The sequence below is a fragment of the Trachinotus anak genome, unplaced genomic scaffold, assembly GCF_046630095.1.
Source record: "Trachinotus anak isolate AG129_WGS33_773 ecotype Australia unplaced genomic scaffold, CSIRO_AGI_Tana_v1 ptg000003l, whole genome shotgun sequence".
Lineage (NCBI taxonomy): Eukaryota > Metazoa > Chordata > Actinopteri > Carangiformes > Carangidae > Trachinotus > Trachinotus anak.
In genome coordinates, this window is record NW_027273854.1 from 4276289 (window position 1) to 4303918 (window position 27630).

The 27630-nt window shown below is 41.1% G+C and overlaps 3 protein-coding genes and 1 long non-coding RNA gene across 5 annotated transcripts in view; 3 read left to right on the top strand and 1 right to left on the bottom strand.

The window, feature by feature from the left end:
* Positions 1–170: 170 nt before the first annotated feature.
* Positions 171–7847, top strand: kat2a (K(lysine) acetyltransferase 2A). The gene is made up of 18 exons (XM_071467565.1): positions 171–465; positions 780–903; positions 1041–1186; positions 1306–1395; positions 1597–1778; positions 1949–2140; positions 2306–2412; positions 2597–2701; positions 3066–3202; positions 3307–3515; positions 3592–3718; positions 4017–4127; positions 4213–4356; positions 4456–4570; positions 4657–4693; positions 5372–5435; positions 5531–5615; positions 5740–7847. Exons 1-18 carry the CDS (start codon positions 241–243, stop codon positions 5931–5933), a joined length of 2394 nt encoding a protein of 797 aa, XP_071323666.1. The 5' UTR covers positions 171–240; the 3' UTR covers positions 5934–7847.
* Positions 7848–8178: 331 nt separating this feature from the next.
* On the top strand, positions 8179–14066 carry dhx58 (DEXH (Asp-Glu-X-His) box polypeptide 58). The gene is made up of 12 exons (XM_071467594.1): positions 8179–9736; positions 9964–10154; positions 10297–10501; positions 10583–10773; positions 10871–10984; positions 11223–11355; positions 11535–11720; positions 11849–12099; positions 12213–12524; positions 12613–12803; positions 12909–13008; positions 13145–14066. Exons 2-12 carry the CDS (start codon positions 9978–9980, stop codon positions 13328–13330), a joined length of 2046 nt encoding a protein of 681 aa, XP_071323695.1. The 5' UTR covers positions 8179–9736; positions 9964–9977; the 3' UTR covers positions 13331–14066.
* LOC139612250 (uncharacterized) lies at positions 10004–20119 on the bottom strand. 2 transcript variants are annotated; one of them, XR_011686481.1, is made up of 6 exons: positions 16778–20119; positions 16443–16509; positions 16255–16359; positions 15638–15709; positions 14353–14463; positions 10004–10142 (listed from the first exon to the last, which is right to left on the bottom strand). It is a non-coding gene; the product is annotated as an uncharacterized lncRNA (long non-coding RNA). The 2 variants fall into 2 exon arrangements; XR_011686480.1 differs by lacking the exon at positions 15638–15709 and having other exon boundaries at positions 16778–20114.
* znf385c (zinc finger protein 385C) overlaps positions 16390–27630 on the top strand; it is a 145722-nt gene continuing 134481 nt past the window's right edge. Inside the window, exons 1-2 of the mRNA XM_071467609.1 lie at positions 16390–16636; positions 16793–16940. Coding sequence (XP_071323710.1) covers positions 16835–16940 — 106 coding nt within the window. The 5' untranslated portion in view covers positions 16390–16636; positions 16793–16834. The remainder of the gene's footprint in view (positions 16637–16792; positions 16941–27630) is intronic.

Genomic DNA, 27630 nt, shown 5'->3' on the forward strand with positions numbered 1-27630 from the left:
CTGTTATAGTTCTACATTGACAGATTGATACCGAGTCAAGTCAAATAATCTGCAAATACTCGCTAGTGTGCAACTCTCTATCTTTCCCGTCTGTTTCTGACACATCTGTTTTAAAGGGAAAAAAAAAAAATCTGAAAAAGCGATTTCCACTTCTGGTCTTCTCGTGTCCAATTTTCCGACAGCCAGTGAAGGCAGCACAGGAGCTAGCTCGGAGCGGAGGACCAGTCTAGCAGCGTGGATATGTCGGATCCTGCGGCGCAGGCCTTGCAACCCCGGCTTCTCCAAGCCCAGTCTGCTGGGTCAGCCGGGTCCAGCACCGCCGCGACAGGCTCCGGGCCGGGAAGCAGTGACCCGGCCAGGCCGGGACTCAGCCAGCAGCAGCGTGCGAGCCAGAAGAAAGCCCAAGTCCGAGCTTTTCCACGGGCGAAAAAGCTTGAGAAACTTGGCGTATTCTCCGCATGCAAGGTAGCTAGCTTAGCTAAAGTTCACCACAACAAAGCACTCCCAGGGTACTGTTAGCAACTGTGTGTGGGGGGGTAACAAATGGTTGCACAGTCGGGACAACACCAACAAAAACATGAGCACAAAGCTGAGCGAGCTAACGCTATGGTTAACTTTGTAGCTAGCCAGCCAGCCACAGCCCCCGGTAACTTGTATTGTTCGCGTTAAATCTCTGAAGATGCATTTGTTATCAGCTAGCTCGACGGTTTAGTCATTCATTGACGTGAAAAACCAGCAGCTGCGTTACTGTTTGAAGTCGCTTTGTTTGGTATTCTCAGGCTAGTGACACTTGCAAGTGCAATGGATGGAAAAACCCAAATCCACCTTCAGCTACACGCATGGACCTGCAGCAGCAAGCAGCCAGCCTGAGTGAGCCGTGCCGCAGCTGTGGACATGCTCTGGGTACAAACAGCCTGCACATGCACCCCACTACTCCCCTGCCTTCCTCCCTCTATTAAACAAATCTATAACACCGACCTCTTCATTTTTAACTCCTCTCATTTGCCATATGCATGTTTCATTTAATGCCTCGTCTGCAGCTGATCATGTGTCCCACCTGGAGAATGTCTCTGAGGATGAGATTAACAGGCTGCTGGGGATGGTGGTGGATGTGGAGAACCTTTTCATGTCTGTGCACAAAGAGGAGGACACCGATACCAAACAGGTCTACTTCTACCTTTTCAAGGTAAGCAAACCTAGACAGACGCAGATCGACCACTAACGTTGAGTCCGTTTGTAAGATGCTGATGGTGTCGTGGTTCAGCGGTCAACACTGTTCTTCGTTTCCACCCTCTCTTACTGTAGCTGCTGAGGAAATGCATCCTGCAGATGAGCCAGCCAGTCGTAGAGGGATCCCTTGGAAGTCCACCATTTGAAAAGCCCAACATTGAGCAGGTGAACTTAAGACTAAAATTATTTTTTTAGTTCAGCAGCTGAAAGAGTAAGAGAGTGATACTGTTCTCTGAAAATGGGCATATTTCATATGTTTCTTCATATAGTTTGCTGGCATTGTAGCGTCATCACATTTCGCATTTGTCTAACTCTGTCTCTTTTTTTTTTTTTTTTGCAATCTTTTGTTTCCTTTATATGCCAAAGGGGGTGTTGAATTTCGTTCAGTATAAGTTCAGCCACCTGGCACCAAAGGAAAGGCAGACCATGTTTGAACTGTCCAAGATGTTCCTCTTGTGCCTAAATTACTGGAAGCTGGAGACGCCGACGCAGTATCGCCAGCGCACACAGAAAGACGATGGGACAGCGTACAAAGTAGACTACACCAGGTATGTGTGTACACCTGGTGTAATTTAAGAAAGCAGTAGATCATGTCCGTGACTTTATCTATTGCTACTAATCAATAAATAGCCTGGTATGTGCATTTACTTGCTTGATTTGTATGTTGGATGCTGGTATCAGTTTGTGCAATGGCAGCGTTTCTGCTCATCACTCCCAGGTGGCTGTGCTACTGCCACGTCCCCCAGAGTAACGACAGCCTTCCGCGCTATGAAACCACTCAGGTGTTCGGCCGCAGCTTGCTCAAGTCCATCTTCACTGTAACCCGACGCCAGCTCCTGGAGAAGTTCAGAGTGGAGAAGGATAAGCTGCTGCCAGAGAAACGCACACTCATCCTCACACACTTCCCCAAGTAAGGGCAGATTATTGAAAACTGTGTGTGTCTGGCTCTGACAGAAAAGGTCAGGTGTATGTATTGGCTTAAAAAAGCTCATGCAAGGTTATTGAGGATGCACAAGCATCGTGGTCATTGGTTAAACAGCGTAAAGCCATTTGTGTACATTTGTGTTGTCGTCAGGTTTCTGTCCATGCTGGAGGAGGAGATCTATGGAGAGAATTCACCCATCTGGGAGGCCGACTTCACCATGCCTGCATCCGATGGCACACAGCTGGGACATCAGACAGGTGTGGGGCAGGGTTTACAGCCTGGTTTGATCTTTTTAGTGGGATGAGACCAGGCAATACAAGATCACATCATGTACATATGTTGTGATTCGGATTTTGAACAGCCATAAACGATAAGTTCGATTCTCAAATCTTGTTAACTGTTAACGTTAATTATCTGTATCTTGGTGTCTGTCCGCTGCAGTGATCAGTCCTGCTGCAGTGTCTGGCTCCCCTGCTCTGTCTAAAGGCCTGAGCAGCATCTCCTCTCTGGGCAGCATGGACCCTGGAGGTGCAGAGCCCATCACAGGTGAGTGAGCACAGCACAGCTCTGATTTGATGTTTATTTATTTTTTTAATACCTTTCTACCAGATTCTCAGTAGCTACAGTGGGACTCACTAATGCCTCATGCAGTTAAAGGACTATGTGTAGGATTGTTTAACATTGAGAGCTGCTTTAAAACACCCAACACACAAATTAATTTGATTGGACAATAGCATGAATAAGCAGGTGTTTCTAAATGATGTCCTTGGTGAGTGTAAATGTATTAATTCAGAAGAGTAACAGTTATTGTTATTGACACAATAACACTGATGGATAACACTGTACAATCATTGTTAGCTGTGTTTTTTTATTTATTGCTTCGACCTGAGAAATGTCGCTGTGTGTTCAGGAGAGAAACGTAAACTTCCCGAGGCGTTGACCTTGGAGGATGCTAAGCGGATACGTGTGATGGGAGACATTCCTATGGAGCTGGTCAATGAAGTTATGATGACAATCACTGACCCTGCTGCTATGCTCGGACCAGAGGTAAGTCATTTAAACTCAGCTGATTTGTTAACATGAAAGCAACATATGCCGTTTGGTGACAAATTTAGATCGCAGTACTGATGGTTAACGGTTTACATTGCTAGACTAATCTGCTGACGCCAAACGCTGCTCGTGACGAGACTGCCAGGTTGGAGGAGAGGCGGGGCATTATAGAGTTCCACGTCATTGGAAACTCCCTTTCCCAGAAGTCCAACAAGAAGATCCTGATGTGGCTGGTGGGCCTGCAGAACGTCTTCTCTCATCAGTTACCTCGCATGCCCAAAGAGTACATCACACGCCTGGTGTTCGACCCGTAAGTAGGTATTCTCATACCACATGTAGAACGTCACTGAGGGCCTCTGCTGTGCTGACATCTCCTGCTTTCACAGGAAGCACAAGACCCTAGCCCTCATCAAAGATGGCCGCGTCATCGGAGGCATCTGTTTTAGGATGTTTCCCACTCAGGGCTTCACAGAGATTGTCTTCTGTGCCGTCACATCCAATGAACAAGTTAAGGTAGATAATAACCATTTATTCTCAGGGGATGCAGTGGCCGTGATAGACTTCTCCACATTTGTTGTCGCTTCTAGTAGCAAAACATACATCCAAAAAAGTTACCAACCTCTCATTAAGTAGCCTGCTTTAGTTTCAATGTGATGTCCGTGTGTTGTCTTTGCTAACGAAAAGCAAACAACCACCATATTTAGAAACACAGAAAGCACTGGTATTTGGAAAGATCACAGTAGCACTGAAATGCCTCTTGTAAGAATCCTGTTTTTCAAATTGTCTCGTCTCTGGTCCTTTTGAATTTAAGGGCTATGGTACCCACCTGATGAACCACCTGAAGGAGTACCACATCAAACACAACATCCTCTATTTTCTCACTTATGCTGACGAGTACGCCATCGGCTACTTCAAGAAGCAGGTACTGCAGGCATGACCTGCACATTAGCTCTGCCCTGTCCTCTCCCGCTATCTGGTCTGTTCAGTAATTTGCTCTTTCCTCTCAGGGCTTTTCCAAAGACATCAAAGTGCCGAAGAGTCGATACCTGGGATACATCAAAGACTACGAAGGAGCGACCCTCATGGAGTGTGAGCTGAACCCGAGAATCCCCTACACTGAGCTCTCTCATATCATTAAAAGACAGAAAGAGGTATGTGAGGCTGTCTGATGTTCTCATTAAAGCAAAGACCTGTTTTCTGCTGCCAATTTGTGGTTTAATATCACATACACCTCAAATTGTTTATATCAGATCATAAAGAAGCTGATTGAGAGGAAGCAGAGCCAGATAAGAAAGGTTTACCCGGGTCTCACCTGCTTCAAAGAGGGAGTACGACAGATCCCCGTAGAGAGCATCCCAGGCATAAGTAAGTGTTTGGTTTGTGTACAATGAAGAAAAAATATTTTTAAAAAACTGGTGTTATCATGTTACTTACAAGTTTGTTTCTTCCAGGAGAGACTGGCTGGAAACCCAGTAACAAGGACAAAGGGTAAACTCTGCATATATTTTTTAATCAGTGTTTTTGTGTTTAGATGCTTTTGTACTTAGTGATAATCAGGTGTTCTGCAGGAGTCCCATGATTGCAATAAAGACATAGTGGATAGAGCAACACATTATTTAAAAGTGTAAAATTATAAAAGGAAGAGACATTAATCTCTGTTTGCAACAGGGCCTTGATTGTAAAAAGTCGAACATTTTCAAATCTACACCAAGTAACTTTAATCTTGTTTTTTTTTTTTTTTTTTTTTTTTAAGTTCATATGCATGTCTGAGCTGATCACAAGGTTTTATGCAAAATTAAAACTAGATTAGAAGAACACAGCCCTAGAATAAGAAATTCAATGATTAGCCTCTAAGGGATGAAGCACATCTAAAGCAAAACGCCAAAATAAAAGTACACAACAAAATATAACAAACCATAAAATTCATAATGCAATAACAAAATACCATCACAAAAATAGATGGAATTTAAAACTATTAAAATAATTATTAGTTTTAAAAAAATCAAAATCTTTAATAACTACAAAAAAATGAATATAAAAATTCCATTGCTAAAACTCTTGCATGCAATTCCATTTTCTGAGGAAGTTGATGTTTGTTTGTTTTTTCCTACACTCTATTTAAGTGTAGTCAGCATTTTACTTATTTATCATTTGACATGTTTGTAGGAAAGAGGTGAAGGACCCTGATGTGTTGTACAATATGCTGAAGAACCTCCTGGCCCAGATAAAGGTAGGAGTCACCTGCTGACACTGGAGAAAAACACACACGCACCAGTGGGGTAACAAGGTGGGAGGCTAACCAGGAACTTGTTACTTCCTCAACAGACTCACCCTGATGCCTGGCCCTTCATGGAGCCAGTGAAGAAATCAGAGGCTCCAGATTACTATGAAATCATCCGTTTTCCCATTGGTGAGCGAGCATTATACAACTCCTCTTCCTGTTTATGTGAACTTCCTGTTTGTTTCACGGAAGCTATTCATTAGGTAAATTATGAGAAATGTACATTGTCGATCTTCTTTTTTGTCCCTTACAGACCTGAAGACCATGACAGAGAGACTGAAGAACAGATACTATGTGACCAAGAAGCTTTTTATCGCTGACCTGCAGCGAATCATCACCAACTGTCGTGAGTACAACCCTCCAGACAGTGAGTACTGCAAGTGTGCCAACACCCTGGAGAAGTTCTTCTACTTCAAATTAAAAGATGGAGGCTTGATTGAGAAATGAACTCGGCCACAGAATTATTAACATACGAGGAGCGACTGTCACAGCTGCCACGCACCACGATGAAGCAGATCACAAGGAAAATATCGCTAGTTGTTGTCATGTCTGAGTTAATACAAGGGTATGTATGTGACTGACAAATATTTGCAAGGGAATTCGTGGACTTGAACAAACATGAGCATTATTTGGAAATGTCAGAGCCAGCTGAGCATCACAGTGTCAAAATGGCATTACCTTCCCCTTAAAGTAATATTTTCTTTTTTTTCTCCTCTTCAGTACTCACAGCAGGTTAATAATCGTAACATGTTTCATTAAGTGTACCAAAGTTATAGGTCCAAGTTATAACAACAGCCACTATTTCCACCATTATTTATAGTATAATTCACCTGGTTATGTCACATTTGTTCATTCCAATTTGCTTAAAACTTGTCACTCGAGCAGATGTGTATGTAGTGTAGAGTTCTTTCACAGAAAACTGGACCTCGGGACCTAAAGCCACGTTGCCTTCCGTTACTGACAGACACTTGAACATCCCGGCCATTTTCATGGGTATAAACATAAAGGTTCTTTCAGAGGAGAAGTGCTTAAAAACACTTGATTATGAAAGACGGGCAGTACTTTGACCGTTGAATCACAGCAGTGCAGAAACGATTTGAATTAGCTGATTGGCAAGATATGAATTGAATAAAATTGTTGAAGTTGTTTATAAAAGGCAAATAACGCGCATTTGCTTGTTGTAGCACCTCAAAGAGAGGGTTTGTTGTTTTTCTCTTTTCATTCCAGTGTGTGTATTATCTCGATATTTTTTGACTGTTAGTCAGAAAAAAATGTGATTATTTATCATTTGGGCTCCAGCAACATTAATCTCAATATTTTCCTAATTCTAAACGAGATTATGAAACATTGTCGCAGAATAATAGTAATAATCGTTGGTTGCAGCCCTACTCCTGACTAGTTATACTGCCAGCACTTGTGTGCTAATTAAAATAACTTCCACAGTTGTTGCCTTCAAGAAAACACTGTTTTCATGTTGACAACAGAAGATACTTATTTATACAGTAAATATAAATGTACTGTTTATGCACCATTTTCCACTGGCAGGGTTTTATTCCAAACCTTTTAGGATGGAGGTCATACATTAGTATAGCTTTTACCACGCTCGGAGGGGATACTGTAGCTGTTAGCGCTGATTTGCTCTGTAGTACACTCACTTCCACACATATGCTAAGTAGTCTATTTCATGTACAGCCACATCTGTTGTGGTGTCACAGGTTTATTGTATAGTTTATATTGTCAAGTCCCAAACATGGTGGGGGAAAAGCTAACCAGCAGTCCTCACAGGGCTTTAGGAAAGAAGATAACTCTGGTTTATTTATCACAACATACACAAGCTGTAGTAGGTGTTCATGCATGGAGGACAGTTTACAATTTGCATTCACAAAAAAAAAACTATTCAACTCCTAGCCTTTGTTGTTACAGGTTTTTTTTACAGTGTAATGAAATGTTGGAAACCTTTGTCTATTCACCGTCAGTGTCAAACGGAGTGCTTCCTGAGACGCATCCACTTCTTCTGTGGGAAGCAACTGTCCAATGCTGGTTGAGCCTGCTGGTTGAATTTTTCATTGACTTGTGTATGTTTGTGTTTGTGTGAGTGGATGTTTATTTTGTACTTGAATCATGACTAGCTTTGAATTACTGAAGTGATGTCAGTGTTGCATTATTCAGGGTTGTCAATTGCGTGTGTGTGCGTGTTCTTCCTCAGTCTACCTATGCTGCATTTAAGATTTTCTTAAAAAAAAGGTGAGACTGAGTGAACTTTTCACCAGTTTGAAGATGGCTACTGTCTCTAGTTATGGTATAAATGCCATTTACTGTAACTATAATACTGTTCATGACAATAAAGTTTTTTATAAATGATTTTTAAATGAGCATGTGATTTTCCTTAGTTGCGAAACATCAATTACCAAATGGAACAAGTAAACAAAAGGATGCAGGTATGAACTTGTCACTTACCTTGGACTCCAGTCAGACGTCAATCAAGATTTTGGGGATTTCTGACCCGACAAAACAACCAGCAGTAAGAAAAAGGAACAGAGTCTACATTCCCTTTTCATGTGAAATTTTTTATTTTTATTTTTATTTTTATTTTTATTTTTATTTATATATATATATATATATATATATATATATATATTAGTTTTTCACCACCAATGTACGCACTCATTTTATATTAGGTATTCAGGTTTTACATTCTAGTGAACTAACTATATTTATGTCTGTGCTGGTTGACATTTTGAAAGGATACTAAATTTGATGAAGAAAGCATTATGAATTAGTGTGCTACTTTCACTGCCTAATGATTAAATGATAACTGGTCCAAATTGGTACCTTAAATTATCAGAAAATATTTTTGGATTGTATTTTGTGGGTCAAAGTGCATCCACGGGAGTATTTCGGTGCATTTGTGTAAAACGCTTTTTGTTTGTGCAACATTTCACTTTCCCAGAGCCACAGGCAGGGCCCATTCAGGGTGCTGTCTGTACTGTATGTAAACCTGCCAAAGTTTGCAGTGGCCTCTCCCTTAAACAACACCTCAACTGCAAACCATATTTACAGTTTAGGATAATTATAAAATTACCCATGGACAGACTATACAGGGCTTTTGAAAGACTTTCTGAAAGTCAGTTAGGCTTCATCTGTCACTGCATCATGACGGCTGTTCTGTTGTTCCTGCAGAGCCTCCCTCTGTAGGGCCCTTCTGCAGGCAGGATGCACAAAGATTTAACTTTTGCTTCTCTGTATCACACGCAGCTGATCATAACAACATTTAAAACGCCATGTAAAACCTCATAATGAATGCTGAGTGCTGCCTGTAACACCTTGTGTGAATCATTTGAACAGGAACATTATGGTGATTGACATTCTGCGCTGATAATAGAAATTATCCACAGAACATATAAGTACTGTATCAGTTTTTTTTTTTTAATTTCGTGTAATTTTTTCCTTCACTCTGCTTTTTAGATACATCCAACATGACATTTTTGTTTGATTCTGTGATCCTCCTTGTTATCAGCTTTTTAGATTTAGATTTAGATATTTAGTTTATCATTATGTATAATTATGGGGCTTCTTAATTTGTATTGAGTCCATGTTTTTTTTTTGTTTTTATTCATTAATCAAGCAATGATACTTATTATTCTATGATACTTATGTTATTTTCTTGAATGTTTACCATTATGGGTTAACAATTTCACAAGTCCTGCAAAACAATGACTTGCAACTGAAATGAAAGTATTTCTGAATAACCAGGGGGCAGAAAACAAGTTTAGAAGCTTTTGGGTTTCCCCAAATCAACAGTAAAAGGCTATAGGTTTCGCTTTCCTGATATGGTGGGGCCCAGTTAGGGCGCATGCAAAAACTCGTTTTCATCACCCTTAACAGACACCTCAGCTGTACGCCACTCATAAAGTAAATACCACGGATAAATATATCAACATATGAACATATCAACATAACCTATCAATATATCATAGGTTTAGATATGGTTTCATCAAAAAGGGTTATGAAAGAAACATTTCATGTTGTAGTTCAGGCTTCCCCTGTCACTGCATAGTAATGTGTTGGTCCTCCAGAGCCTCCTTCGGTAGGGCACCTTTTCTGAGTTAAAGGGGCCTTTACTTTCGTTTTCCCATCTTGTCGTCACACAGCTGATCTCAACAGAATATAAAACCCAACCACCGGCACTGTACAATGCAAAGGGGACAAAGAGAGGCTGAAAACAGCACACAGTTCTCCACAGCTGACTGGTGAGTTAATAAAGGCCAACTACCTTTGCTACAACTCATAGATATATGAAGCAGAGTGACTCATCTATTCAGCATTCATCTCCCACAGAATGCTTGTTTGTTTTCTCTCGGTTCAGCTTTACTCAGATCTACCCAGACTTTGTGTTGTCAGTTATCCAAAGAGTTGTGATGTATAATGTAGTGTTCATTGCAGTACTTTGATTCTGATGTGTTGCTCCTTCAAACAGGAGTAAACTGCAGGATGTCAGATTTTGAACTGTATTCATACCAGGAGGAAGTGGTTGAAAGGGCTCTTCATGGAGAGAACATAATCATTTGGCTGCCGACGGGAGGTGGAAAGACCCGCGCTGCTGTGTATGTGGCCAAAAGACACCTGGAGACCACCAGGCAGGCGAAGGTGGTGGTCCTGGTAAACAAGGTACACAGAATGCACAAAACACACAGGATGAACAGCACAGAAGGATTTTCATAATAATAACAAATACAGTTAAGGGTCATTGCTCAACTTGTGTGGCTGAAGGCAGCCAAATACAGTGTTTCTGATGTATTCTATAATGCAGGTCCACCTTGTAGACCAACATTACAACAAGGAGTTCAAGCCTCACCTGGGCCTTAATTACAAACTGGTGCCAGTCAGTGGCGAGAGCGATGAGAAGGACTTCTTTGGAATAGTGGTGCAGACCTCAGATGTGATCATCTGCACAGCACAGATCTTATATAACGCTCTGATCAACACGGAGGAAAGCAAACACGTTGAGCTCTCAGGTCAGTAGAAATGAGCTTTAAACAGCCTTGATTACAATGTTGTGATGACAAGGTGAATTGACTTTTCATGGTTCCTTACAGATATTACTCTACTAATAATTGATGAATGTCACCACACCAACAAGGAGTCGGTCTACAACAAGATAATGAGATGCTATCTGGAGAAAAAGTTGAAAGAAAAACGTCCATTGCCTCAGATCCTGGGTCTCACTGCATCTCCAGGGACAGGGGGCGCAAAGATCCTGGAAAAGGCTGTGGAGCACGTCCTGCAGGTCAGGGTCTATGTGGCCTTTATTATATTTGTCACAAATATGAGCTATCTGTCTGATCTCCCACAATTCCTTTCTTCTTCATATTTCTCCTGCTCAGATTTGTGCCAACTTGGACTCAGCCATAGTTTCCACGAAAAACTATGCCCCTGAGCTGAAGAAGAAGGTACCCAGGCCCGTCAAGAGATTTGACATAGTGGAGAAAAGGCCAGCGGTAAGCCAGTTTGTCTCTTGCCTTTTAAACAATAAAATTCAGAAAATCTTCCAAACTTGGCACCCTGGCATGGTGATACCCAACTGAGCTGACCTGGGGAAACTAAGACGAACTGGGTGAAAACAACATAAACTGCTCCCTTGGGATTGTCTTATATTGTAAAGAACAAAAACTTATGCCATTACAGCAATTAGAGAGTTGCTATAAGTTGCTAAGAGACAATATTTTGTTCTTTTAGGATCCATTTGGGGATCTTCTGAAGTGGATGATGGAGCTGATCCATGGGTACATGAACATACCTCCAGACTTTAAACTGAGACAGTGTGGCACACAAGAGTATGAGGCAGATGTGGTGATTTTAGAGCAGCGAGGTGAGAACTGTTTTCTTTTTCATCCTGTTAGGTAACACTGTTGTTTTGAGGGTGTTCACTTGTGATGCCAAGGAGACCATATTTGTCTTTGTGACAGGGTGAGGCAAATTAAATGTAAATGAAATGTTAGCAGAAAGCTTCTGTTGACACAGGTGTGTTCTTTGTATTTCTTGGATCAGGGGTAAAAGAGAACAACAGACTGCTAGCACAATGTGCACTCCACCTCAGACAGTACAACGACGCCCTGCTCATCAATGACACCCTGCGAATGATGGATGCTTATGACTCCCTAGAGGAATTCTACAACACAAAGGCAACCAAAGCCATGGATGGAACAGACCTCTTCCTGTTGGGACTTTTCCAAGGTGGGAATACAGAAAATTTCATCACTTGTCTCAATATGTTCAGGTGCACGATTTCTGTTTATGTTGCAGCTCACAATGAAATTTTCACGATGTCAGCAAACATAAATACCACTGTCTTTGCTACACAGAGAATCGGGTGGAGCTGAAGAAACTTGCAAGTGATTCTCGTTTTGAGAACCCAAAGATGGGCAAACTTGAGAGCGTTCTGCTAGAACAGTTCAGTCAAGGTGTGAAATCAAGGGGGATCCTCTTCAGTAAAACCCGCAGAAGCACCTACTGCCTAAATGACTGGGTCCTCCACAACAGAACCTTACAGGGGGCTGGCATCAAGGCAGCCATCCTCACTGGGGCTGGCAATGGCGGCACTTACATGACACAGGTGTGTTGACATATGAGCTTTATGTCATCCAAATTTATTTGCAACTTCACTTTGGATATGTGTTCCTGTTTTTTATGATTTCACATGCTTTTATTTACGTACTTTCCTTGTAGCACGAGCAGGGGGAAACAATCTGCAGTTTCCGCAACGGTTCTCTCAACCTTCTGATCTCCACCAGTGTGGCTGAAGAAGGCCTTGACATCCCTGAGTGCAACCTGGTGGTGCGCTATGGACTGCTTACAAATGAGATTGCCCAGCAGCAGGCCAGTGGACGTGCCAGAGCGCAACAGAGCCTGTATTCAGTGGTCGCCTTGAGAGGGGGACGGGAAGAGCGCAGAGAGTTCACCAATGAATATCTGGAGGAGCTGACTGGAAAGGCCATCGCTAAGGTCCAAGATTTGAGCCCCCAAGTTTTTCTCAAAAAGGTGAGGGTGCATTCTTCAGTCATTTTTGCTCTCGTGCTCTCTCTGCTCAGTGTTTCTACCATCACCTTTTACTCTTCTTTGTCTCCAGATACGTGAGCTACAGATGCAGGCAGTTATTAGCAGTAAACTTGCAGAGAGTCTCAAAACAGAGAAGAAGAGTCGCTACACTGCTTCCAGTGTCCAGCTCTTGTGTCGAAACTGTTTCAAGCCTGTGGCCTCTGGCAGTGACATTAAACTTGTTGACAATGCACACTATGTCAATGTCAATCCTGACTTTGCGTAAGTTGGACTCCTCATGGTAAAGGATCTTCCAAAAGTATATTTAGGCCCAAGTCTTTACAAAACTTCTTTTCTGATCTAATCACAGCTTGTCTTTGTTCTCAGGAGACACTACAAGACCGGTGGAAAATTGAGCTTTCCAAAGAGTTTTGAAGACTGGGAGCCTGGGCATACTATCAGTTGCAATAACGGCAACTGCAACAAGGTACAGTCGAGCTTTTGCCAAATATTAATTTAAACACAGAAACAGGCACTGTTCAGCTCAAGGCACTTTGTCAGTAGAGCTAATGTCAGTGCTCATTGTATGTTTGGATCTGAGTGTTATTCTTGTAAATTCACAGGATTGGGGTTATGAGATTAAGTACAAGAAGACCGCCCTGCTGCCCAATCTAGCCATTAAGAATTTTGCCTTGCAGACCCCTGATGAAAGGATAACTGTGAAAAAGTGGAAGGATGTCCTTTTCACTGTTGAGGACTTCAGCTTCCAACAATACTGTGAAGAAAACTTCCCTGAGATCTTTGATTGAGACACCAACAAGAGAGCTCTGTGTGGGGGGTCTTTCCCACTTCACATGCCAGCTTTTATCTTTTTTTTTTTTTTTCATTTTTGATTTGTTCGTGCTCATTAAGAGAAACCATCATTATACTGTCTGAGGTCCTTAAATATGAAAACATATTATTCAAAAATTCACTCCACACATACTAGCACTTATTTGTGCTGCGGGGCCAATGAGGCAGCAGTGTGCTAAAACCAATTATGCATTGATCATGCTTGAAATTAGCATGACAGCTTTGTTTATGCCCAAGGTCCTGACTCCCTTTGCATGTTTTTGTGTGTAATTTCCCTGCTTCATCTCAAGTCAAGCACAGAAACATAGCAGAAAATGAACTCTGCTGTAACATGAACCTTAATTATCACGAACACTTGACATGTCATCATGAAAATAATTCCTCATGAACTTTAGCTATTTTAAAACACTTTTAATTGGCAACTAAATTGTTGCAGTTGCATTTGTATGTGTGTGGGTGTTGTATGCTGGTATTATATAAATACTGATTATCTCAAATAATGTAAATATTCAAATGTTTTGCAGGGGGTTGGGTTTAACATTATTTTATCATTATCCAGCAACATTGAAATAGTTATATTAGTTCATACTGTTGCTGTTACCATTTAATATCTATACCTAATTATGCTGTCTGTAAATAAACTAAAGTTAAAATTGATATGAAAATTTAATAAAAACTCCATGTCATACCTAAGAGATTATATTTTGTTAATCTGCCTCTAAGAACCACTAGGTGTCAGTGTTGGATAGCAGATGTCCTCACCAAGTCAGATACTACATTTATTCTCTATCTTTGAATCTCCTAACAAATGGTGTAAATAAAACCAGAATGGAAATTTTATATATTCGTTCTCAAACTGAAAACAATGAACTGATGATGCCCACAGGCTCTGAGGTCACAGGAGTGAGTCTGAAACCCCAGATGTGATGTAAAAATGAGGATGAGGAAGATGATTGTGTAACTCTCTACAGACACCCACCAAACATTGCTGATGCGCACTTGAGAAAGGCACTTTATCCCCAGACTGCTTCAGTGGAGTTTCTTGTTTGCTGCTAGTGCAACATGGCCCCTGAACGTGTGTGTGCAACATCTGGAAAAGAGAAAATGCAATCAGTTGACAGGAAAGGGAACAAAGCATTGTAAAGCTTTAGCCCTGATATAAACTGTGTAACTACTTTTTATATACATGTTTAGGTAGAAGTGTTGCATGCAGTAAAAAGATCCCTGAAGCCACAATGTCTCCAAAAGCTTCTCTTTGAAGGTTTTAAAATGTGCACTGAATGTTGCTAATACTGCAGCTCACTGTGCTGCTTCTGCATGACTGGATCAATACAGGGTTATGTACTTCAGCTTGGATCATTTAACACCATCTGAACAGGCTACATAGAGGAACAGATCTATTAGACTTGCAAATGATCATTTAACACACTGGCTTCAAAGATATATATAACTACACTGCTTCTCAGAACCCTCGCTGCTTGATTCTCAGCTATCCCCAAAAGACAAATTTAGACAGCTTAATCATTTACAGTTTCACTTTGCTGTTGCTTTGTTTACATACATGAATCAAGCTTAATATAAAGTAGCACAGCTCCAGATATAATGAGCAGTTTCCAAAACAAACCCAGATTATGAAACTGAAACAACTGGCAAGGAAACCAATAATTTCAGGCTGGCTGCTGCATTGGGTAGATTTCATTTTTAAAGCCACAAAACATCTTCTGTGCGCATCTCCAGGCAAGACATGATTAGGTCAGCCTCACTGTGTCACATGTGTCGTAATCCTTTCAAATCTGGCAGAGAGCTGGAGTCGGCAGTGCTGCCATGGACGTAATCACACTAAAAACAGGCTCTGTTCCGGTGTCATGCCTGACTCAGATTCAGACAGGCACAGAGGAGCCGCACAGTGTATGATTTACTCTGATCAGGCTGAGGCTCTATAATCAACACTGATTACTTCCTTTTACTTCCCAGCTCAACGCCCCATGCATCTTAATTGCAATTAGCTCTCTTCTGAAATTAAAGCAGCTTGGAGTAGTTGAGCAAAGAATAACAGTATGTGAGGGTGTGTGTGTGTGTGTGTGTATAGGTGTGTTTGTGGGATGCTGCCTCTGCATGACTGGATCAATACAGGGTTATGTTCGCCAAACAATATGCTCCTTGTCATTCGTATCTAGGACACGTCTGCGTATTGTCCCATCTAATACAGTACATATTCATCAGTTCGGAAATTCCTTGGCTTGTTGAGGAGAAATGCATCTTACCTGAGAGACTGATGTTATGTAGGGCCCTAGTCGTTCACAGATGTTTCCCAATATATTCGATAATTTCATAATCTGTAAATAATTTGTCAAGTCATAAAACATGGCCTTGGTCCAAGATGGAGCTTATGCATGTTTTCTCCTATATTTCTGATTTATTTGATAGAGATAGTAGTGACTGACAGGAAAGGCAGGGGATGACCCCTGGTCTGTTTGTGTCAGTATGTAAGTGTTAGCGATTAAAAAAAAATTTAAAACCTAAACAAATAGTCCATTAATCAATTTCTTGATTAACAGAAAACTATTATTATAACTGGTTAATCATTTCAGTCATTTGAAACAAAAAAAAAAAGCCCAAAACTTGCTTGCTCAAGCTTCTCTACTGTGAAAATTTGCTTTTTCTGTCATTTATTACTCAATATTTTTAAGATCTGGACCTTTTAGTTGAACAAAACAAGCAACCTGAATATGTCCACTGTTGCTCCTGGAAACAATAATGACAATTTTTCTGACATTTTATTAAAAAAAATAAATTAATTAAAAAAAGTAATTGCTGATTAAATTAGAAAATCATCAGCAGATTAATCTTTAATGAAAACAATCATTGGTAGCAGCCCTACCTTTAGTTGCTTGGGTTTCTTTTCTTATATTCTATTCTTTCCAGTAATAAACCGTTTTCAAGTTGTTGGCTCCAAATATGAGTCCTGCTCCTCCCTGAGTGTCACCTGTGATGTGTGATCGACAGGTAATTAGCACTGGTCATTAGCCTAATAAGCTGTTTGTAATGGGAGCTATGTGACCTACCGACCTGTGTGTGTGGGACTCTGCGTGGAGGGAGTTTTGAGGCCGACGCCTGTCCAATTTGCCTGATTTTCCTTTATAAAAAATGACAGAGAGGAACTGGATATTTATATTGAGCGGACATTTCAACTGCTCGACACAAACCACAGCTCGTAAACAGGATTTAATGCAGGACGCGGCCATTGGAGTTGAATTGAGCTGGTAAGTGTTTCCAAATAAACCATGAATTGGCAGCTTATTTGTTACCTACACACATTTTACTGCTGTAGCTGTTAGGAAGATAAATTTACGACTTCCTCTTCCTCTTTTTCTCACTAAACCATAAGACAGAGAAACACTTACCTTATTTTTCCCCAGTCTTGGCGCTGCGGTGATTCATCTGTCTCACGTTCGTGACGCATGCGCAGGTGGTGTAGCTCAGGTGTGTTGATGGCAGGTGGCGCCATCAGCTCTCAGCACAGATGGATGTTTCTCGTTGAACTGGACAGGATGAAGCTGCTCTGTGGTGAGTTGCTCTTGTGGGTTTGCTATTGTGTGGAGGAGAGAGAGGAATAAACTGTTAGGGGGCCACTGGGCAAATTGTCGCTGTTGGGCCCCTGATTAGCTGTGTAACCCACTGTGTGAGCAACGGCCCCTCTACAAGACTAAGCCTCTTATACTGCAGGGTCTGCCTTAGTTGGTATTATATTTTTGTGGATCAAATTCCTTGGCAAATCATTAATAACCAGAAACCACCTAGGGGCCCCTGGGCAGTTGCCAGCTTTGCTTATTGGCAATCCAGCAGAGCCTTGACTGCATTTTGTGCTCTTGATTTCATTTTACTTACTTACTGACTTGATTACTTGAACTTTGCACAGGTGGAGTGACAAAAGAGCAATATTTGCCTCTCAGATTGATTTAATTTGAGAGATTTTTAGATGCCGGAGTGGTGAAAATATTTACAGCAAAAATCTGAACACTCAGAGTCTACAGCCTTAGCAGCTCTTTAGCTGTGTTTTACCACAACTAAAAGGCCAATGTCAGTGTGTTATGCTCACAATTACAATGCTAACATGCTGAGGTTAAGGTGTAATGTTTACCATGTTTCACGCCTTAGTTTAACTTGTTGACATGTTAGCACTAAATACAAGGTACTGTTCAGGCTGATAGGAATATCATTAGTTTTATAGATAATTAGTCATGAACCAAAGTACTGGACGAACTGAAATGTGAGATTAAAGATGAAAAATTATTGTAACAGATATATTTCTTTTCTTTCTTATCCATTTAATCAACTTGTGACAATTTATCTTGGCCTCCCTTAGGGCTGCCATAGGATCCCAAGATATTTTGGTGGCTGCTGCATCACATCATCAATATCCAGCAGAACACCGTAGACACTGATGTCTTGTGAAGGTGTCTTATAAACCTGTGAGGGATGGGTGATGAGATGGCAGGAAGCATAAATGTTATTGCGTTATTCATCCACATAGATTTGGAAAATAAAAAAAACCTCCCTTGACTTTTGAATAAGGAAATACTGTTTGCATTCAGTGCATAAAATTATTATGGTCAGACAACATTTATAGGGGTAGAGACTACAAAGTCCATCATCACTAGGTCAGTTTCCTGACAGCAGACAGAAGTCACACCTGTTAAGGCCAGTGTCTCACATGAAGCAACACGCTGACGCTGTCAACAGCTCTTGAGCTCGCCATTGTTTTCTGCTTGTGTAGTCTTCACACATTCTCTCTCCAGGACGCAGACAGAGACAATGACAGACACAAATAACTCGTACCGTACAGCGAGCCGGTCACCAGGACGGGCATTTCCTCTGGGAGCACTCGACGTGTCTGAGCCAGCTGCCCGTGCTGTCTGAGAGCTCGCCGTGTTGCTTGTCGGCCTTCTTGCAGAGGTGATAGGACTTCATTGTCTCTATTCTCATGGCAACAGAAGAGGATCAGGTTGCCTTCAGTGACAAGGCCGGCAGTGACATTTGCATTGTCCTACTGTGTGTTGTTATGTATACCATCTGTGCATTGTTTGGAGTTCAAAGTGCTTATGAGGCTGCCGCCCAGCCTCTGTGTAATGTCAAGTGCTGTAAGTCAACTAAGTTTGGAGTCCTGTGGTTTGGAGGGAGTGTGGGTATCTTTGACGTCTCTGTCTGGTTGTGCAATTCGACCTCTTTTGGGGACGGTGGTGTCTTGGCTACCATCAAAAAGCTCTCGCGTAAATTCAAGCTGGCGAGTATTTTATATTTTATACGGAAAATTCCTCTCTACATGTTAATTTCACGGTACATTCCTTTTTAACACCCAGATGCTTTAAAACATGTTTGTGTTTTATTTCAGGGCAACATTAAAGCAATTATAGTCTGCAGAGGGCGCATCTTTGTAGTCACAATTCTCCTTTGATGGAGGATGTCGCTCTCTGAAGTGGACTGCAACTCTGCTGTTGGTGCCGAGTCGAGACTTAACCAGGCTATTTCATGCTTTATTACAGAGCAGATAAAAGAGACACTTGTCTTTACTGTCTGCCACTTTGTGGCTGGGCTTTTGTCTGCTTTTCACTGCCTTGTCCCTTTCTGCTGCCTTCCTTTTGACAGATCTGCCTGTGAAATTCTTCGTCTAAAAACTCACAAATGCAGTCCTAACAAGTTCTTTAACAGGATCTTTGATGCCCCCCCCCACACACACATACACAGATTGTTCAGCTGTTTCGCTTGAAAAAGAATTCCCTCCAAAAACCCAAACAACTGCTGCTGTCTGTGTTTTAGTCCGTAAAACATTATGACATGTTAGCAATACAAATATTAGCACTCACATCAAAATGTCTGGGAGAAGTAGAGACTTTTGACAGAGTCATATTCTGGTTCATTTTAGTGCTTCAGATATTTATTCTGCACACGCCCATGTACGTGGCTCCGTTTATAGGTTTGGTTTGGACTAAAGTAAGTGTCTCTTGGTTGTCCTTCCTTTTTCTCCATCGCTGACTGCAGTTTGTGTCGCTCTAATCCTTGTTATTAATCCATGTTGAATCGCTTTAAGTCATTCAGCCTGCTGAGGATTATTTTGGACTCGTACGACAGCCCCCAGTTTTTTTATTTACTCCTCTCAACACACATCACTGGAGGATGATTGAGTGTGGGCCTGTTGCATGTGTATGTGTGTGATGTGGGATGGATGTGAGGGTTAACTAGATAAATTCAGTGAACCTCTTGAAGCCCACCATTTTTAATATAACTTTCCAAGTCGCGTTGGGTGATGGGATGAATATATCGGCTCTCACTGGCTGAGCCCGTCACCAGTTCTTTTCTTCTGGGGTGATTTTGGGCTGGTGAAGCAGGTAATGTCCAGTGGTACCTGAGGGGGCAGCTGTTCACGGTGATAGTGTAGCGTGCTCAGGTGGATGGTTTATTTGCAAACGCTTGTGCATTTGCTGAAAATGGCGTGAGGGGAGTGGGGACAGCCTCCCCCCTGCCCCCTGTGTGCACAGCACACACACCTACGCAAATAGGCAGTCGCCGGCTGTTGGACTGACAGTCCAGCCCTAATTCAAGTCAAATAATGTCTTTCACTTTGCCCAAGACTGATGGGGTGAAATGATTAAATAAATAATAAATTAGTTAATTGTCAGAAAAATTAACATCAGCTTTAATATAGAGCTCAAATAATAAGTTGATTGACAGATAACGTTTAACTCTTTTATTAATCAATTAATTGTTTAAGTCATTTTTAAGCAGTAAAAATCCAAAATTCACTGCTTTCAGCTTTTGTTGAGCCTATAAAACTATAAAACTAAATATCTTTGAACTGGTTGGACAAAACTTTTTTTGCTGTTATTAAGATAAGTTAAGTTGCAGCTTAGGTTAATAATCAATTATGTTAATTATAATTATGATGTTATTAATCCAATTGACAAATCATTCCATTTTCTCAAATATGAATATTTGCTGCTTACAACCAGAATATCTTTGAGTTTCAGACTGATGGTTGGACAAAGAAATGTCACTTTAGGTTCTAGAAACTTACGATGGTTTGTTTTCTGTTCACTCTTTTACTTTTTGTAGACTGAATGAAAAAAACTTGTGAGATTAATCTATTGTATGGGTGTGAGAGAGAGATAAAGACAGTGTGTGTGACAGCTGTCCTTATTCTGCACACAAGAGGAACCCAAAAGCTTTTGACTTAAACAGGCTACCCCCGAGGTCGGTGCTGAGGGTATTGATTATGCCACGAAAACCTCAGTCAGGGTTTAGACATGCAAGAATGAGAAAAATAAAAGTGACCACTGCTGTGTGAAAAGTGTTTTAGAAAATTATGCGTCTGCCAGAAAGAGAGAAATAATGAAAATAGAGCGAGGGGGCAGAGAGGAGAGGGTACAAAAAGGAAGAAAAAAATTAATTATTAAAGGGAGAATAAAGAGAGAGAGATTAAGGCATATGGGAAAAGAGCTGTGAATAGTTTTATAGAGTGCAGAAAAGTGTGAGGTTGAATTAGACAGGAGGAACATCAGCTTATGTCCTGGAGGAGGAATACTGCTGTACGAAAAGTGAAGTCGTTCATCATCTGTAACCTTACGAGGACAAAGGACTGACTCCCAGATTTCTGAAAGAAAGAGACAACAACAACAACAACAACAACAACAACACAGTCTCATTTGGCCAATTTCATAAACACTATACAATCCCCCAAGCAGCCCAGTCAAACTTAGAAAAGCCTTGTTTTTATGTACCAGTGGGAGGCAGAGATAAGTAGGGGGCTCATATAACATAAAAAGATTTCTACAGATTTATGAGGCTCTGGCACAGCAAGCTATTGATCCCTTTCCCCCATCTGAACCAGGCGAAGGAGAGTGGAGGCCACTGGAAACCTCAGAGTGGTTTACTTACATTTTTTATTTTTTTGGGATGAAGGTTGTACTTATTTTCTGAGCGACTTAGCTACTTCATGTAAAGAATAAGAGCTCAGTAGAATCACTGTTAGCACGAACTGTAGAAAGCTACCTTTTTGAAAAAAAATCCTGAAAAACAGGACATTTTGTCTGGAAAGGTTTATTGTTGTTTGGTTTTTCAAGTGTCATTTTCAGTCATTTGAGAAACACAGACAAAAATCCATTTGCTTGTCCCTCCATTGTATCTGGGTAGCAACAGAAGACCTGGCAACATACACAAGTGGGGGAGTGAGTGTTTTTTTTTTTTTTTGAATCAGGATATACATAAACTGATCTTTTCAAGGAAAATAGTCAGTTTCAGACTGATGTTAGCATCTCTGTCCTGCTGCATTTGTAATTAGGATTTTTTATATTCAAGCAAAGCCATAACGTTCACAAACACACTGGTTAGTCCTCTTCCTAAAAGGCTTTTTTTCTTCTAATATTAAAAAACGTTAAAGGAGCTATTTGTAAGTTTTGCTGTTGCTACATTATTAGCATTATTAGCTGTTTACTCACCAGTCTAGAAGAAACGTGAGTTCAGCACAAGTGGCAACCCACTGTGACGTCACCCAATGGTTTGCAAATTGCCGTTTTGAATTTTGCAATTTGGCCGCCGCCATCTTGATTTTTTGAAACCAGGAGAAACCATATTTGGAGAAGAGGGTGGAGCTGAGGAGGAGCGAGGGGTGGGGCTGACCTGAGAGCCGAGGTCACTATCCCCGCCCACCTAAACTGTCGACCTGACAACGGCATCAATCTTTCGGCTGCGCAGCGCTGCTGAATCCGAAGTCATTTTCCATAAGTCGAGGTAAACTTTATTACGAAGTGTTAAAGTACTTTTAATAGTTAATAGTTAAAAGGGACTGCTCTAGATTGACAAGCCAAAATGTGTCAATCATACGTTAGCCACGCCCCAATGCATATCCTACTTTATCGTCTATTTTAATTAAATGGGACTATAATTTTAAAAATGAACATCATGTTGTATTGAAGAAGACTCGTTATGATAACGTTTACTGGGGTCATAAACCAAGTGAGAAGTAGGGTCATTTTAGGTAGTAGGTAGTAGGTCATAGACTTCCATACAATCGGACTTCTTTTTGCAACCAGTGGAGTCGCCCCCTGAGGGTCAGTAGATAGGATGCAGGTTTAAGGCACTTCCGCATTGGCTTCAATTTCCGGAGCCAGCATTGACGTCCATTTTTATATACAGTCTATGGTTCAGCATCAAGCTTCATTCCTTTCCACACAGAAATCAATGTCAATGATACGCTTGTCTCTAGAGGACGTATTATAACCTCTTATCTTGTAAACACAACTATGGCTGAAGCTTTTGTCAAATTGCAATCACCACCGCTGGCTTCTGGCCAGAAAGCACATTCAGCGTCAGAGAAAACATACAAATCGCCCCTTTAAACATACAAACAAGAAATAATGCAGATAGCTTTTGTCGTGTTTGTCGACGTATGCAAAGCAGCCAAACATGGTTAGAGTCTGATCTTACATATTTCCCTATAATGCTTATGATACTAAAACCTAATAACTGCAGAAAAAGAGAAATGCTGTTTCTTTATTTTCATGTTGTAGCTTGATACCATATATACAGCCTTTAAGAGCATATTTAGGATATCAGCCAGTGTTTTAAACTGACGTATGGAGATAACTGTTAATAGGTTAGCATGCTAGCTAACGTACAGCTGATGCTAGCGGTGGTTGTCATTTCAGATGGACAAACTGATGGTCGCCAGTTGACAGGAAATGAGAGGCCTGTGTTTGTCTCAAAAATCACTGTGAATTTCAGGTGCTAAGTCCGCCAGCCTTATTGTTGTCAACTGTTTTCTGCAATGCAAGAACAGGAAGTTTTACAGATGTAGCAACAGTGGCCGAGGGAGGCAGGGCAGTGAAAGGCAGTTGATGATATGAGAACACAAACGTGCCACAAACTCAGCAGGTGACAGCAGGTATGGAGCGCATGGTCCGTACCATGGCATCCTGCCACCAAATGTTCTTCATCGTCGCTGTCATAATATCATTAAAGTCATCATCACCATAAAAACAAAAGCAGCAACAACAGCGAAATAATAAATAGAGCCATCTATCACGCTTCTGCAGAGCTGCAGGTCATGGGCTGCAGCTTTGCCTAATAGAGGTACTACATTAACTGGTGGCGAGTTTTGACAGATCCAATTAGAATGAGCTCCATACGTCTGCCTCTGCCTCGCCCTCCAAGCAACTCTCACATGTGCAGCTGTAAGGTAACATGGCATCCACGCTGCTCCAGCTCATCCACGGTCTCACAAGAACCTTTGGTCTTCGTTTGGTGCAGCACAAGGAATTGCATGAGTAGGCCCAGCTGTAATTAGCGCCACTATCCAAGCATTCGTTATTGTTTTTGTTGTTTTTCTGGGCTTGTCTGGATGTTGTCATAAAAATAATCATGCAGTGTTCACATACAGTAAGTTACTAGAAGACTCATGTTTCCACGCTGAATACTTTTCATGCTGCCACCACACCGCCCTTTTTCCGCATCCCTCAAAATGTCTATTCCTGTCTTTGGTAAAGCTGCCTTTCTCTCATCTATCCACAAATGTCCAAATGATAGGTTTTGTGTCTAAGGAGAAAAGGGAGTCATGCTTCACAAGACAGAGCACAGCAAAACATCTGACTCCTGCCAAGCAGAGGAAACAAAGCAGGCTCATTTTTGCAAAATCTATTCTTTTGTCCTCATCTGCGGCCTGCTTTCTTTGTGTACCCTTCACTCTCCCTCCATCCGCAGTCCTCCCCCTCAATTATTCCTGAGAAACAACGTAGTTGTCAATCTTTTCCTTTTCAATAGCTAATAGTCCATCTATCCCCCTCTGCCTAACAGTCAAGCCAATTAATTCGATCAAGCTGTTGAAAGTCATTTTCAGTTGCAGCGGGAGGGCAGTGGCAGACTGACGGCGCTGACTCACTATATCCATTGTTAAGAGAGGAACAACATGGAGTAAACCAAAGTAAATTAGCCTGAATGGATCCAGAAGTAATTTTATATCTGCACTGTTCAATTATGTTTTTGTGTGCATCCTTTCCCCGTTATTTCTGCCCCATCACACTATGTGTCTCAACATGGTTGTGTACTTTTGCAGTTACATTCAGTGTAAAACATGTGGCTAGATGTTGGCATGAATGTCTTCTCAGTGTGAAGACTAGATTGTGAGAAATGATGTTTTCAGTCTTTAGCGTGGACCTGACACCATAATGTGTTGAGGGAAATTTTCAGGTGTCATACCAAGCGTGTACTCCTTATATTTTCTTGCCTGTAGAAATGCATCTGGAAACACTTTCACTCTTCAGTCTCATCTGTCTGAACAGTTTTTCTTTTGCTTCCTCAAAAGGAAACCTCGGTGAAGATGGAACCTCTGTCGCAAGTGCAGTGAAAGATGATGAGTTGTCCAAATACTGCTAAACGAAAATTGTGTGTGAATGATTTTTTTTTTTTTTTTTGCTGATGTGAGCTATCAAACCAGTCATGCAGGCCTTTGATGTAGCTCTCCATTGTCTTGCAGTGCTGCAGGAAATTGAAAGGGAAGATCAGGGGAGCGTTAGTGTAGGGGAGAAGAGGTGGAGGACGGGAGTGACGCGCAGCACGTCAGGGTTTTCTAGGACACAGCACACGGAAATGAACTAGCCTTGCATGACCTGCAGACCTGCAAAGTGCGAGGATACACAGAGCAGAGAAGGAAGAACAGTTGTTTTAGAAAACACAAGATATCAAATAAGTGTTTTTTTTCTCTTTCACTAAAAAAACTCAGGGCACAAACCCAGGTTTAATATTTCTGCAGCATCCTTCCAAGCCCACTCTACCTCTCCCCACTGCATCCAAAGCTCTATTCTAATTCAGAGAAAACACCAAACCTTTAGAGAATTACACAAAACACACTTTCTCAATCTCCCTCGAGTGTTGAAAGAGTAAAGTTTTAATGTGACCAGAATTTGATTTGAAGCTCTCAGTGACTTCAGATGGGAGAGAGGCTTCTTTTCTCTAAATGTCATTCTCTTCAACACTGTAAGTGCTTTCTCCCTGTCTGTCAATGAACACGCACTTCCCCATATTTCCTCCTGTGCTGATAAATTATAATGACAGTGCGAACAGGCTGTTTCAGGTTGGGGAGTACAAAGTGGTGGTAGGCAAGGTTAATAAGTCCATTTCTGCTCTTTTGTGAGCCCTGGGAAGAGAAATTAGCATTTTATTTTAACATGGCTTTCGCATATTTTTGTGATTGTGTTTGAATATTTCAACCATATTTGAAGATGTGATTAGTGTAGGTTTATTTGTCCATTAGTGGCAGTAAATACTGGAAATTACAAGTCACATGATGTTCCTCTTGTTGTTATATTTCATTGGCCTAAATTTCACCTGGAGATGTCCTAATAAATATGAAAACTGGTTTTTGTTCACAGCATATTTGGGTATTTATAGTGAGTTGGCTCCTCACTACAGGAATGAAAGTAATTTCATTTGAATTTGTGAAGCCAGGCTTCTCCCTTATGAGTCTAACTTGTTAAAATGGAGATGAATACAGAGGACAATGGCAGCAGTCCGTTATATCAAAATGACAGATAAGCATTAGAGGAGTGGTGCAGCCCCCCCCACCACCACCACCATTGTGCTAAGGTAGAGTAGAGAAGGAGGTGGAAAGTGTGATGTGAAACGTGGCAGGTCAGACACGGGAAAGTGGGTTTGCTCTGGCGGGAAATGGCTATTTACGTAGCTGAAAATGGAGTGGGCCTTTCTGACATTTTCATAGCCCTGCAGGCAAGAGTAACCTTCAGGAGAAAACAGAACGATTAAAGAAACGGGAGGGGGAGATGGAAGAGGGGAGGCAGAGCGAGAGGTGGGGCAGAAAGCAGGGGAAGTGATTGCATGGGAGAGTTAAAAATGACTGGAAACTGAGTTTGGTAGAAGGGGGCTCGGAGAGGGAAATGAAGATGGACAGAAATAGACAAAATTATTCGGAGGTCATGGAGAGGTGCGAGAGGAGAATACAGAGTGCAGGAAAGATTTGATTTGACAGTTAAAATCATGGAAAAACAGGTAATAATGGAGCGTAATGCTGGACAAGGTTAACAAAATACTTGCATCTAATCTTCAACAAAAACGTTCAATATACAACATATTTCAGCCTTTTTGTAACAGCTTTACACCTTGTTGCACCTCTGAAGCGCTTCTCTATCGAACCATGCAAATCAGTCAGCCTTGAAATGTCTGTACTGATGTGACATGACGGAGAAATTATGCATGTATAAATCATAATGGCCGCCCACAACAGCTCTAGTTAATATTTCAGTCTTCAATAAACTTGACATGATAATGGGCGCTATAAAGTGTCCTCTTCCCTATTATTGTCTTGTGTGAGTGAACAACTGAATATAACCAGGTATCTGCATCAATTACTTGTGTCACATCGCATTACCTCCACCTTCAATCACAGGTGCAGTCAATGTTTGCAGATTTCTGTGGCACAATAAAAACACATCAGATAACAGATTTTCATTTGTGATTTAAGCAAACCATTAAAATCACAGTGTAAGTTATAATGAATGAAAATATAATTACTAACATAATAAATATACTAATAACAATAAACGATATTGTATTGGTAGATGCAAGTGGTCACTCTCTGTTTTTCTGTATTACTCTTTGTTGAGAAGTATTTAAATTCTCAGAACCAGATTTATTCTCTGCTCATAAGGGACTATGAATGTTTATAATGTGTCTACCCAGCATGCACTTGAAAAGTCTACAGCCATGTTCTTTGCCCTTTGACGCTGCATTTAGGCATATTTGGTTTATAGTGTTAATATATTAACATTAATATATTATTCTAGCAAGTGTGCAGCTGAGGCTGATGGGAATATCATCCGTTTTGCAGGCATTTGATAATAAATCAAAATACTTTGGTTATAAACCAAAATATTGGACACATTTAAAATTTGAACTGATTTCACTACAGGAAGCATTAAAGAATTCATCCTGAGGTGGATATTATTGGCTGTTCCAAATGTCATGAAATCCAATAGTTGTTCAGATTTTACTCAACGCCACAAATGTCAGTCTCGTGATGGCGCTTCAGGAAAAGTCATGGGCCCACCAGTCATTAGGAAGCATCTTCTGGGCACTATTAATGGCTGTATGGAATTGAATTGCAATCAATTTCATAGCAAATAAGATATTTCAACTCACAGACCCCCACTGCTGTGCCGTCCACAGAGCCATACTGCCAGCATGGCTAAAAAGC

What these genes read in the sequence shown, in the direction of transcription:
- kat2a (XM_071467565.1), top strand. Translation starts at nt 241, where the DNA reads ATGTCGGATCCTGCGGCGCAGGCCTTGCAACCCCGGCTTCTCCAAGCC. An exon ending in ATCCTCACACACTTCCCCAA is followed by an intron (nt 2,141 to 2,305) that starts GTAAGGGCAGAT and finishes TGTTGTCGTCAG; the next exon opens with GTTTCTGTCCATGCTGGAGG. An exon ending in AGGTGCAGAGCCCATCACAG is followed by an intron (nt 2,702 to 3,065) that starts GTGAGTGAGCAC and finishes CTGTGTGTTCAG; the next exon opens with GAGAGAAACGTAAACTTCCC.
- dhx58 (XM_071467594.1), top strand. Translation starts at nt 9,978, where the DNA reads ATGTCAGATTTTGAACTGTATTCATACCAGGAGGAAGTGGTTGAAAGG. An exon ending in CCTGTTGGGACTTTTCCAAG is followed by an intron (nt 11,721 to 11,848) that starts GTGGGAATACAG and finishes TTTGCTACACAG; the next exon opens with AGAATCGGGTGGAGCTGAAG. An exon ending in ATAACGGCAACTGCAACAAG is followed by an intron (nt 13,009 to 13,144) that starts GTACAGTCGAGC and finishes GTAAATTCACAG; the next exon opens with GATTGGGGTTATGAGATTAA.